The sequence below is a fragment of the Sus scrofa genome, chromosome 13, assembly GCF_000003025.6.
Source record: "Sus scrofa isolate TJ Tabasco breed Duroc chromosome 13, Sscrofa11.1, whole genome shotgun sequence".
Lineage (NCBI taxonomy): Eukaryota > Metazoa > Chordata > Mammalia > Artiodactyla > Suidae > Sus > Sus scrofa.
This window is the reverse complement of record NC_010455.5, coordinates 39,330,205-39,343,104: the sequence shown is the minus strand read 5'-3', so window position 1 is coordinate 39,343,104 and position 12,900 is coordinate 39,330,205. Positions and strand designations below refer to the sequence as shown.

Here is a 12,900-nt window from a genome sequence, read left to right as displayed (position 1 = left end):
TTCTAGTTTCATGCCATCGTGGTCAGAGAAGATACTTGAAATAATTTCTATACTCTTAAATTTGTTGAGGTTAGTTTTGCGCCCCAGTATGTGTTCAATCCTTGAGAATGTTCCATGTACACTTGAGAAGAATGTATATTCTGATTTTTTTGGATGTAATGTCCTGAAAATGTTGATTAAGCCTAACTTTTCTATTGTTTCCTTTAGGATCTCTATTGCCTTGCTGATTTTCTGTCTAGAGGATCAGTGCATTGGTGTGAGTGTGGTGTTAAAGTCTCCTACTATGATTGTATTCCCACTGATTTCTCCTTTTATGTCTGTTAGTATTTGTTGTTGGTATCTGTGTGCTCCTATATTAGGGGCATATATATTGACAATTGTAATAACCTCTTTCTGAATGGATCCTTTAACCATTAAATAGTGTCCTTCTTTGTCTTTCTTTATGGCCTTCATTTTAAAGTCTATTTTGTCTGAAATGAGTATTGCAATTCCTGCTTTCCTATCTTGACCATTGGCATGAAATACCTTTTCCCATCCCCTCACTTTCAGTCTATATGTGTTCTTTGCCCTAAAGTGAGTCTCTGGTAGACAGCAGATTGAAGGTTTTTTTCTTTTTTATCCAATCTTCCACTCTGTGCCTTTTGAGTGGAGCATCAGTCCATTGACATTTCATGTGATTATTGGTAGATATGTATTTATTGCCATTTTAAAACCTTGTTTTCCAGTTGATTCTATGTTTCTCTTTTCTTCTTTTCTTTTTTTTGGTTGAATGGTTCCCATTTATTATGCTTGAGTACTTTTCAGTTTTTGTGAAGGTAATATTCGGTTTTGATTTGTGATTACCCTGTTTTTTATGTATGTTAACCCTTTCCTATACCTACTTGCTTTAGCCTGATAGTCAAATAGGCTCAAACACATCATTAAAATAAAAAAAGAATCTATATTTCCTTACTTCCCTTCCCCACACTGTATGGTTTTGATGTCTTTTTTTTTTTTTTTTTAACATCTTCGTGCTTAGATCTGTATGCTGGCTTATTTAAGTGACTGCTTTCCAATTGTGGTTTCCTCCATCCTAGTTCTTCTTCTTCTTTTTTTTTAATTTAGAAGCCCTTTCAGTATTTCTTTTAGAATGGGTTTAGTATTGCTGTACTCTTTTAGCTTTTGTTTGTTGGATAAATTCTTTATTTCCCCTTCTATTTTAAATGATATTCTTGCCGGATAGAGTATTCTAGGTTGCAGATTTTTTTCCTTTCAGCACTTTAAATATATCTTGCCACTCCCTTCTGGCCTGTAGAGTTTCTGTAGAGAAATTAGCTGATAGCCTTATTGGGGTTCCCTCATAATTAATGATTTGCTTTCTCTTGCTGCCTTTAAAATCCTCTCTTTATTTTTAACTTTTTCCGTTTTTATTATAATATGTCTTGGTGTGGGCCTGTCTGGGTTCAACTTGTTTGGGGCCCTCTGTGCTTCCTGTATCTTGTTATCAGTATCCTTTAGATTTGGAAAGTTTTCAGCCATAATTTCTTCAAATATATTGTCAATCCCCTTTTCTTTTTCTTCTCTTTCTGGAATTCCTATTATGTGTAGATTGGCCTGCTTTGTATAATACCATAGGTCTCTTATATTGCTTTCATGGTTTTTCATTTGGTTTTGTGTCTGTTGTCCTGTTTGGGTGATTTCCGTGATTCTATCTTCCACATCACGAATTCGTTCCTCTGCATTATTCATTCTGGTCTTTATTGCCTTTAGCTCAGTTTGTATCTCCGCAAATGAGTTTTATAGTTTTTCTTGGCACCTCCTTATATTTTCTAGTTCCTTTCTAAAGTAATCTGCATTATTGTTCATATTCTCTCTTAATTTCTTCAGTATTTTCACTGTCTCCCTTTTGAACTCAATGTCTGTCAGACTGCAGAGGTCTGTTTCATTGTTGACTGCTTTAGGTGAATTCTCCTTTTGCTTTAACTGGGAATGGTTTCTGAGCTTATTAATCTTGCGTGTGTTTTTCTTTTTCTGTGAGTTTGGGGAAGCCAAACCGTAGTCTTGTGAGGCTATTTCTATGCAAGAATACCCATTTGTATTTTTTGGGGGTAACTATTTATTTTTGTTGTGGGAGTTTGAATATTTGGTGTCTCTTTCTTCAGTGTGAGCAGGCTGTTATTCCCAGGATGCTCAGTGTGTTTTCAGGGAGAAGTAGGCAATGGGTAGGGCTAGCAATTAGTGCCTGGTCATTGGGCTCTCAACAGAAGCAAAGACCTGCAGGAAGGTGGCACAGGCTACTCCTATTTGTAGGGCCCTGGGAAGTGGTAATGAGCTTAGAAGGATCTGCAGGGTGACCAGAGCATTTGGTAGTAGCAGCAGCAGGGTGTGTGAGTTCCCAGGGGGGTGAGAGCAACAACAGCTCATGTTGGATTGCAGTGCCCTCCTCTGAGGTGATTGGAACCACAGGTGGTGCCTGTTCAGGGACCCCCTAGTGGGAGCGAGCCATGACCGGCTCTAGTGTTAGTGATAACTGCAGTGGTTTGCCTCTGCCACCTGTAGACCATGTATAAGCGATTTGTCTCACTTAGCCCACATAGGAGGTGCTGTACAGGCTGCTCCTAGTTGCAAGGTCCTGGGAAGCAACAGATCTGGCATATGGGTACTGGTTGGAACATTCAGCAGTGGCAGCAGCAGGGCTGATGTGTTCCCAAGGGTGTGAGAGCACCGACAGGTGGTATTCGGTCACAATGCCCTCCTCTGTGATGCCCTTGAGGTGATTGGGGCTGCAAGTCATGCCTGTTCACTGACCCCTAGTGGTGTTGGGCCACTACCACCTCTGGAGCCAGAGATAACTGTGGTGGTTTGCCCCTGCCACCTGTAAACCATGGAAGAAGCACCTCGTTCTGCTTAGCCCCACAGGATATGCTGCACAAGGTGCTCTTAGTTGCAGGTTTCTGGGGAGGGACAGTGATCAAGCATCTGGGCACTTCCCAGAACGTTTGGCAGTGGCAGCTGCAGGGTGGGTGTGCCTCCAGGGGAGCGAGAGCAACATCAGGTGGTGTTCCATCATAATGTCCTTCTCTGTGATGCCCTCTGAGGTGGTTGGGGCTGCAAGTGATTTTTGATCTCCAGTGGTGGTGGGCTACGGCTACCTCTCGAGTCACGGATAACTGTGGCGGTTTGCTCCCGCCACCTGCATGTCCAGTCCACCACAGGCCAACAAGCGGCTTCCCCCGGCCAGAGACACCCTGTCCATGATGGGCTAGCAAGTGGCTTCTGGCCACAGGGGTGCTGAGCCTGGGATGCTCTGCCCTCTGCGAGCCAGTGGGCACGTGTGCACGCTTGGGCACAAGGAGTTTCCTATGGCCCCTCCTCCACTCATCCTCCCCAAATGGCGCCTTGCCTCTCCTGGGCGTCTGGACCTTTTCCTGGGTTCCCTCTGCTGTGGTTTTCCATTCCCCAGCCCTTAGCATACCGTTCACTGCCTGTGGCACACTGCTCCTTAGCCCCTTAGGCTGTCTCCACATCGCCAACCCCAGCTCTCTCCCGGAGACTGACCACTGGAGCCTAAGTCTCAGCGCCCAGCCCCACCCGAGCGTCTGAGGCTGTGGTGTCTGTGCCTGTGGTTCAGATGATCTGTGCGTCTCTCACTCTGCTTTTCTGTTCTCAGACCTGCTGCTGCGCTTTTCTTGACAACTTTGTGGTCCCTTTAACTCAGCTAATCTTTCCATTGGTTAGGTGGTTTCCCAGGGTGTGGGTATCTTTTCTCTTTCACAGCTCCCTCTCTGGAATGCTAGTGCAGTCCTGATTCCTTTTCTCTCTCTTTTTTTTTTCTTTTGTTCTACTCAGTTATGTCAAGAATTTCTTGCCCTTTTCGGAGATTTAAATTCTTCTGCCGGCATTCAGTTGATGTTCTGTGTGAGTCCTTTTACATGTAGGTGTGTTTTTTGATGTATTTGTGAGAGGGTGAGTGTGATCGCTTACTCTTCCACCATCTTGCTCCGCCCCCAAAATTTACCATCTTAACCATTTTTTTGGCTGTGCCTGTGGCATGTGAAAATTCCTGAGCCAGGGATCAAACCTGTGCCAAAGCCACAACCAGAGCCATAGCAGTGACAATGCCAGATTCTTAGCCCACTGAGCCACATGGGAACTCCCCATCTTAACCATTTTTAAGTATGTAGTTCATGGTATTATTTTTGAATATATTGTTGATAAATATTATCTTTCTTTTACTCTGTAATTTATTATTTTTTTCTTTTTTAGTGCTGTACCTGTGGCATGGAAGTTACTGGGCTAGGGGTTGAATCAGAGCTGCAGCTACTAGTCTGTACCACAGCCACAGCAACACAGGATCTGAGCTGAGTCTGCGACCTACACCACAGCTCACAGCAATGCCAGATCCTTAACCCTCATGGATACTAGTTGGGTTCTTAACTCGCTGAGCTTCCTGTTTTAATTCTTCTTATTTTAATATTTAATGGTGTTTTGATGAACATAAGTTCTTAAGTTTTTTTTGGTCATTCCTGCAGCATGTGAAAGTTTCTGGGCTAGGGATTGACCTGAACCATAGCAGTGACAGTGCTGAGTCCTTAACTGCTAGGCCACTAGGGAATTCCCAGAAGTTCTTAACTTTAATGCAGTCAAATGGAGCAATCTTTTCTTTCATAGCTAGTGATTTCTGTGTCTTGTTTAAGAAATCCTTTTCTACCCAGGGTCATCAAAATTTTTTTCTTGAATCCTTTTCTAGAAGCTGTTTAGTTTTGCCTTTCAGGTTTAGGTTTTCAGTCTTCCCAAATTTTATTTTTGTGCATGATGTGAGGTCCTATTTAGGTATTTTTTCATTTGTGTGAGCAATTATATATTTACTGAAGAGAATATACTTTCTCCACTGCTCTGCAGTGCTATCACTGTTATGTATCAAGTATCCATATATGTACAGATCTGTTTTAAGACATTCTGTTCTGCTTTATTGGCTTTTTTGTCTATCCTTATAGCAATACTATACTGACTTACTTACAACAGCTTTTTTAAAAAACATTTTATGACCACAACCATGGCAAGATGAAAGTTCCTGGGCCAGGGATTGAATCTGAGCCACAGTTACGACCTTTGCCATACATATCCGGCAATGCGGGATCCTTTAACCCACTGCATCAAGCTGGGGATCAAACCCACACCCCTGCAGTGACCTGAGCTCCTGCAGTTGGATTCTTAACCCACTGCACCACAGAGGAAACTCCTATAACAGCTTAATTGTAATAGCAGTAATAAGTCTTGATACTCCTCCATTCTATTCTTTATTAAGTTTCTTGCTTGTTCCTGGCCCTTAATATTTTCATATAAATTTTAGAATTTGATGATCATAGTCCACAGAACAATCTTTTAGGAATTTGATTGATATTGCATAAAATTGATAATAAATTTAGAGAATTAGCATATCTCCAATATAAAATTTGGAATCAGTTTTTCATATTTCACAAACATCTGTTGGGATTTTGATTAAAAATTCATTAAATAGATGGAGAGAATTGGTACATACATTTCGAAGTCTTCCAGTTCATGATATATCTTTTATTTTTTACCTTTTTTCTAATATCTCTCAATATTTTATAATTTTCTCTGTAGAGGTTGTGCACATCTTTTATTAGTTATATTTTCAGGTACTTAACATTTTTAATGCTATTTTAAATTATATTTTTAATTTTTTCATTTCTTCTTAGTTACTTTAATACAGAAATATCATTAATTATATAGAATACTTAATAGACTTTATTTTATTTTGTTCTATTTTTTTGCTTTTTAGGGCCGCACTAGCAGCATATGGAGGTTCCCAGGCGAGGGGTTGAATCAGAGCAACAGCTGCCAGCCTACACAACAGCCACGGCAACGAGCAGGATGCAAGCACATCTGCAACCTTCACGGCAATGCCAGATCCTTAACCCACTGAGCGAGGCCAGGGATTGAACCCGCAACCTCATGGTTCCTAGTTGGATTCATTTCCACTGCGCCATGATGGGAACTCCTAAACTTTACTTTTTAGAACAGTTTTATTTATTTATTTATTATTATTATTTTTTAGGGCCACACCTGGGCATATGGAGGTTCCCAGGCTAGGTGTTGAATCAGAGCTACAGTTGCAGGCCTTTGCCACAACCGCAACAATGGGGAATCCAAGCTGTGTCTGCAACGTACAGCACAGTTCACAGCAACACCGGACCTTAGCCCACCGAGCAAGGCCAGGGATCAAACCTGGGTCCTCATGGATACAGGTCAGATTTGTTACCTCTAAGCCACGATGAGAACTCCTAGAACAGTTTTAGACTTATAGCAAAAGTGAGCAGATAGTACAGAAGGTTCCCATATTATACATACCCCCTTACACACTCAGTTTTCTCATTATTAACATCTTAGATTTATATGGTAAATTTGTTAGAATTAATAAACCAATATTGATATGTTATTAATTAAAGTGCATAGTTTACTCAGATTTCCTTACTTTTTTTTTTTTTTTTTTTTTTGGCTGCTTCCTCAGCATATGTACATTCCCAGTCTGGGGGATCAAATTCAAGCCGTAGCTGTGACCTTATGTCACAGCTGCAGCAATGCTGGATCCTTATCCCGGTGCCCCACAGCAGGAACTTCAGATTTCCTTAGTTTTTACTAAATTCTTTATCTATTTTAGCAACTCGTCTAAGATACCATATTGCATCCAGTTGTCATGTCTCCTTAGGCTCTTCTTGGACTTCCTTGTTTTTGATTATCTTAGCAGTTTTGAAAAATTGGAATTTGATATTTTTCTCATGACTATAATGGGCTAGTGGGTTTTTAGGAGGAGAATCACAAGAGTGAAGTGTCGTTTTTGTCACATCATATCAAGGGTACACATTATCAACATGACTTATTGCTGTTGATGTTGACCTTGATCACCAGACTGAAGTACTGTTTATCATGTCTCTACTCTTTTTCTCCTCCTTTTTATGCTGTCATCTTTGGTAGGGAGTCACTATATGCAGGCACACTTAAGAACAGGGGATTTGTGCTCTCCTTTAAAGTAGAGTAACTTTATCACTTATTTGTAGTTATTCAGCATGGGAGATTTGTTTCTTCTCCCCCTCTTATTAATTTATTCATTCATTTTTACATGAACTTATGGATATTTATTTTATACTTTTTATATTTTATAGTATAATATATAAATGTATTTTTATGTGCAAATTAATAGCTATTGCTAAAGTTTTTCTTAATTAAAATTTTATTTAAGTATTTTAACTTTAAAATTTATGTATTTTTAATTTCTCTTTTACATTTTAATAGTTTATCTGAATATTTTTTTGGAATGTCTACATATTACATTACATGACTTATAAATAATGACAGTTTTGATTTTGTCTTCAAGTATTGTACATTTCTAAAACCTTTTTTCTTTGTAGAGTTTCACTCCTAAACTCTTTCTGGATAATTTCTTTATGCTAACGGTGGGCAAAAAAAGACGGTAATGTCACCGAAGATGCAAAACAAAAAATAAGAGATGCTAAAATCTTTGTCACCAAAGATTCAAGAACAGGGAGTTCCTGTTGTAGCTCAGTAGTAATGAACCTGACCAGTATCCATGCGGATGCAGGTTTGATCCCCTTGCTCAGTTAAGATTCCAGTGTTGTTGTGAGCTGTGGTGTAGGTTGCAGATGTGGCTTGGATCTGGCATTGTTGTGTCTGTGACATAGGCCAGCAACTGCAGCTCCAATTTGACCTCCAGCCTGGGAATTTTCGTATGCTGTGGGTGAGGCCCTAAAAAGAAAAAAAAATTTTTTTTTTTTTTTTTTTTTTTTTTTTTTTTTTGCTATTTCTTGGGCCGCTCTTGCGGCATATGGAGGTTCCCAGGCTAGGGGTTGAATCGGAGCTGCAGCCACCGGCCTACGGCCTAGGCCAGAGCCACAGCAACGCGGGATCCGAGCCGCATCTGCGACCTCCACCACAGCTCATGGCAACGCCGGATCCTTAACCCACTGAGCAAGGGCAGGGACTGAACCCGCAACCTCATGGTTCCTAGTCGGATTCGTTAACCACTGCGCCACGACGGGAACTCCAGAAAAAAAAATTTTAAATTAAATACATAAGAATAAAGAATGTAAAATTCTTTAAAATAAAAAAATTAAAGTGTTGCTGAACAAAAGCTGCATATTTGATTACAATTTTCAGTCATATACAAGGAGGATCAAGAGTACTTTTATGTTAAGTCAACTGCAAGAGAAAACTTTTAAAAAGCTTTATTTTTGGTACAAAGATCTGCAATTTGAGGTATGAAGCCAAATGAATAATACTACACTTGTTGAAATTACTCATGTGATTTGGGTGACATAGAATATCAGTTAATAATCTGAGTCAGATTGAGATTTCAAAGAGTATTAGAAATCATTTTTCTCTTTTTCATAATGCCTCATACTTTCTGTATAGTTTAATATATCTGGAGTTTCTTCTATAGGAATCCAGACGCCGGATGAGTTACCTTTTAGATATATTTCTATTTTCTCCAGAAGACTTAGCTTTAAATTCAGCTGTTCTTATGTGGCCTTCAAAAATTAATCCCATCTTTGATGAAAATGATGAGGTAAGTATATTTTTCAGGATGTATTTTTGTATTCTGACTTTTTTTTTTCTTTTTAGGGACATACCTGTGGCATATGGAAGTTCCCAGGCTAGAGGTCGAATCAGAGCTGCAGCTGCTGGGCCTACGCCACAGACACAGCAGCTTGGGATCTGAGCTGCATCTATGGCCTACACCATAGCTTGTGGCAATGCCAGATCCTTAACTCACTGAGCGGGGCCAGGGATCGAACCCACATCCTCATGGATACTAGTGGAATTCTTAACCTGCTGAGCCACAATGGGAACTCCTGTTTTCTGATATTTTAAGCACAGTGTTCGTTTAATTTTCATGCATACTTTCCATCTGCCTTTAAAAAGTAACTTCATGTGTCGGTATGAGTTTGGGGTTAGAAGTGTGTGTTTTAAGCACAGTGTTCGTTTAATTTTCATGCATACTTTCCATCTGCCTTTAAAAAGTAACTTCATGTGTCGGTATGAGTTTGGGGTTAGAAACATTTGTAGCCCTGCAGACTTAGAACAGGCTGTTAGGCCTAACTCCCAAGGTTGTAAAAAGTGGGACTGACATGAAAAATTCAGAACTATTATACAAGTTAATAATAATAATGAGTAAGCACTGTGCTAAGTATTTTCTATTTGTTAAATCATTTAATACTCACAAAGTCCCAGGTATTCCTATTGTTCCTATTTCATAAATGAGAAAAATGAGTCTCAGAGACATTAAGTCACTTTCCCAGTAAGAAGTAGAAGATTTGGGATTTAATAAAGACAATATAGTTTTTATTTTGAAAGAGTCTTGATGTATACTAGTTTCTCCTAAACTGGAAAGTGAGGTAGTATAGTAATGGAAAGCATGGAGTTCAGTCAGATAAACCAGGTTTTAATCCAGCTATTGACTTTTATAATTTCATGACATTGGACATGTCTTTTAAACTCTATAACTCTAAATTTATTCATCTCTGAAATGAAGATAATAATACTTATAGCAATGTAGGTAAGGCATTTAATAATTCATGACATAATAAGTGCTCAATCAATGGTAGCTTTTATTTTTTTCCTAGAATCTGTTAAATAAAGTATATATTTAGTAAATAATAATTGTTATAGTCACTTTGAAGAAACTGGAAAGTTTTTTTTCCTGTGTGGTTTATTTTTCTTTGCATTTTTATAACAGTCTATGTTTTATTTTATTTTATTTTTTTATTTTTTATTACTCAAATGAATTTATCACATCTGTAGTTGTATAATGATCGTAACAATCCAATTTCAAGTCTGTGTTTTATTTTTTCATAATGTTTTATTTTTACTTCACTCATGGTTTTGTTACTATACAAAGCATTTAGATTTGCTAATTCTTCTCTTTGGAAAAAATAATTAACATGATTAAATTGTCTTTTAAAAAGCTCATTGAGAATGCTAAACATAAAAAAGAAAATGAGCTAATAGCCAAGAGAGAGAAACTGATTTTGGAAATAGAAAAGGAGTCACGCCGCATGGAAGAGTTTGCAGAATTTGCAGAACTGGAACGCATGCAACAGGTCTGATAAATATGTAAGATAGTAGCTATTGGTAGGCTTATAGATTAATACAGGACATGTTTTCATTAATGTAAAAATACAGAAAATGTGTGCTTACTAAGGCAACAGGGGCCTGACGCTTAGGCCTGGAACTGCTGCTAATTACTTAGTCATTTTTGTGACTTAATTTTCTATTTATAAAATAGACATAACCATATATTTTGCTTTTTGTCATAGTAATGTTTTGAAATTGGTATTTAAAGTTGCTATATAAATGCAAGGACACAGCCTATGCAGTATTATATAATCTTATTTTTATAACATTACGTGGATATTTCTTGAGATAGAAAATTGTTTGCTTTCAGTATGTGACAGATGTAAGACAACTACAAAAACGAATTCAGGAATCTGAAGAAGCTGTTCAGTTTATTAATAAAGAAGAGGAACTTTTCAAATGGGAACTGACAAAATATCCTGAACTGGATAAATTAAAAGTTAACATCGAGCCCTATCAGAAGTTTTTTAATTTGGTTTTGAAGTGGCAGCGAACAGAAAAACGGTAATTTCTGGTAATACAATGAAAAATTAAGGAAATTATATTAAAAATGTATAAACTGTACATTGATTTTTATTGTTGTTATTTTGCTGGATAAGTGTTTAAAAGTAGGACTTACCTGTCTGTTTTGAAGAAGAACCAAATATCATATAGGAGAAGCATCAAATGTTGTTAAGCTACCACTTGGCTTTACTAATATAATATCTAAATTAAGTCTTACTTGGGTTTTCTATAGTAGATTCATTTTTTAAATGTAATTAATTAAAAAATTACAAGTTTGGGGTCAAATCTGCATTTAGACACTGTTAGTTGTCCATTTACAGCCTGATTCTTATTTTACCACATGCAGAATAGCTGAAGCGATGATTTTAGTCTTTATCATCAGCCCTAGCTGGGTGACTGAGAAAAACTGTTAACTGCTCTTGTTCTCAATTATTGCTCTTATAAAATGAAGCACCTACCCTAAAGAATCTCTAAGGCCCCATCAGACACCAAAATTTTCTGAATTTAGTATTATCTTTTCTTTCAATTCAGGTGGATGGATGGAGGGTTTTTGGACCTTAATGGAGAAAGTATGGAAGCTGATGTAGATGAGTTTTCTCGAGAAATTTTTAAGACACTGAAATTTTTCCAAACAAAGCAAAAGAAGGAATTACAAGAAAGAAGAAAGGCAGCAAAAAGAGGATCTCTGGGAGAAGAAGAGAAACTTGAAGAACAACCTAAAGAGAATCCTACTATTACTATGTGCACTACAGTAATGGAGCAGATAAAAGTTTTTAAGGTATGAACACATTTAATGACATTTTAGAAAGCCCTAGTGGAGTTATTTGCATCAGGTGCTAATGAAGAGAAATAGAAAGACTGGAAAGCAAAACCAAAGCTGAATCCAGAAAACTTAATCTGTTCCACAAACCATGCTCATTCTTTCCTGATGAAGTCATCAAAATCAATCCCTTCAATAGAATGATGTTTGACAAATAGAAAAGACTGTAATGATCAAGTACCATGATATGAAGAGGGTAAAATCTACGAGAACACACCAGTTAGCCTATATTATTAAGGGCAGCAGCACAGTTAGCTGAGAAAGCTTTGGAGGCACACTACCTAGGTTTATATCACAATTTGCACTTGGTAGTGGCGATATACCACTTGTATAAGATATTTAGCTGCTCATGCTTCAGTCACCTCATTTAGAAAGAGAGAATAATGACAGTTTTTGTGACAATAAATAATGCATCCAGCTTCCTGAGGCAGTGATGGCAGTAGTTCTAGTGGTAGTGCCAAATTTGCACTCAGCATACTCAGAGTGCAAACTCTGTCATTGGGTTTTCAGCATTATTCTGTGTCTAGCACTCACAGAGATTCTATAAGCTGCTTAAAAATTTTTTTAAAGTAACTACTCACAATTATTTTCAATAGTTAATAAATTTGCATGGTTGAAAAAACAATAAAAGATATACCTAAAAAGTATCTTTCCTGTATTTCTCACCCATTACAAGCTTAATCAGTGTTATTACCTTCTTGTGTATACTTTAGAGGGTTTTTTTTTTAACACATATGAAAATGTGGATATATATTCCTTTTTTTTTTCTTTTTTTATTTTTACGGCTATGACATATGAAGTTCCCCGTTTTTTTCTTTTTTTCTTTTTACGGCTATGACATATGAAGTTCCCCGGCCAGGGGTCAAATCAGAGTTGCAGCTGCAGCCTACACCGAAGCTATGGCAACACTGGTTCCAAGCAGCATCTGTGACCTATGCCATAGCTTGCAGCACCGCTGGATCCTTAACCCACTGAATGAGGCCAGAGATTGAACCTGCATCCTTACAATGTCAGGTCCTTAACCCACTGAGCCATAATGGGAACTCCAACAATGTGAATATATGTTCTAATCCTTCTGTCTTCTTATAAAAAAAATAGCATACTGTATGTATTATTTTCCTCCTTTGTTCAGATTAATTTATCTTGGAGATCTTTTCTCATTGTAGCTGCAATTTTTTTCATTCTTTTTTGCACCTATACATTGGTGAAAGTGTGGCCACAAGTTAAATTGCAGAAGAGTAAATTCCAGGTTAGAATATGAAGTGTAATTAACTCTGATTGGCTTCTACCAGTATATACTCTTGCCAGCCTTAACAACAGAATATCATCAAACTTGGGTTTTTGCTAATCTGCTAGAAGAATTTTCATTTTTCTCATTACATGAAGTATTAAGCATAAATTTATATATTTAATATTAATTT

At 37.8% G+C, this 12,900-nt stretch overlaps 1 protein-coding gene across 1 annotated transcript in view; it reads left to right on the top strand.

Moving 5' to 3' along the window:
* DNAH12 (dynein axonemal heavy chain 12) overlaps positions 1-12,900 on the top strand; it is a 247,107-nt gene that overhangs the window by 52,162 nt on the left and 182,045 nt on the right. The window contains exons 15-18 of the mRNA XM_021069807.1: positions 8,462-8,587; positions 9,987-10,121; positions 10,466-10,659; positions 11,191-11,437. Coding sequence (XP_020925466.1) covers positions 8,462-8,587; positions 9,987-10,121; positions 10,466-10,659; positions 11,191-11,437 — 702 coding nt within the window. The remainder of the gene's footprint in view (positions 1-8,461; positions 8,588-9,986; positions 10,122-10,465; positions 10,660-11,190; positions 11,438-12,900) is intronic.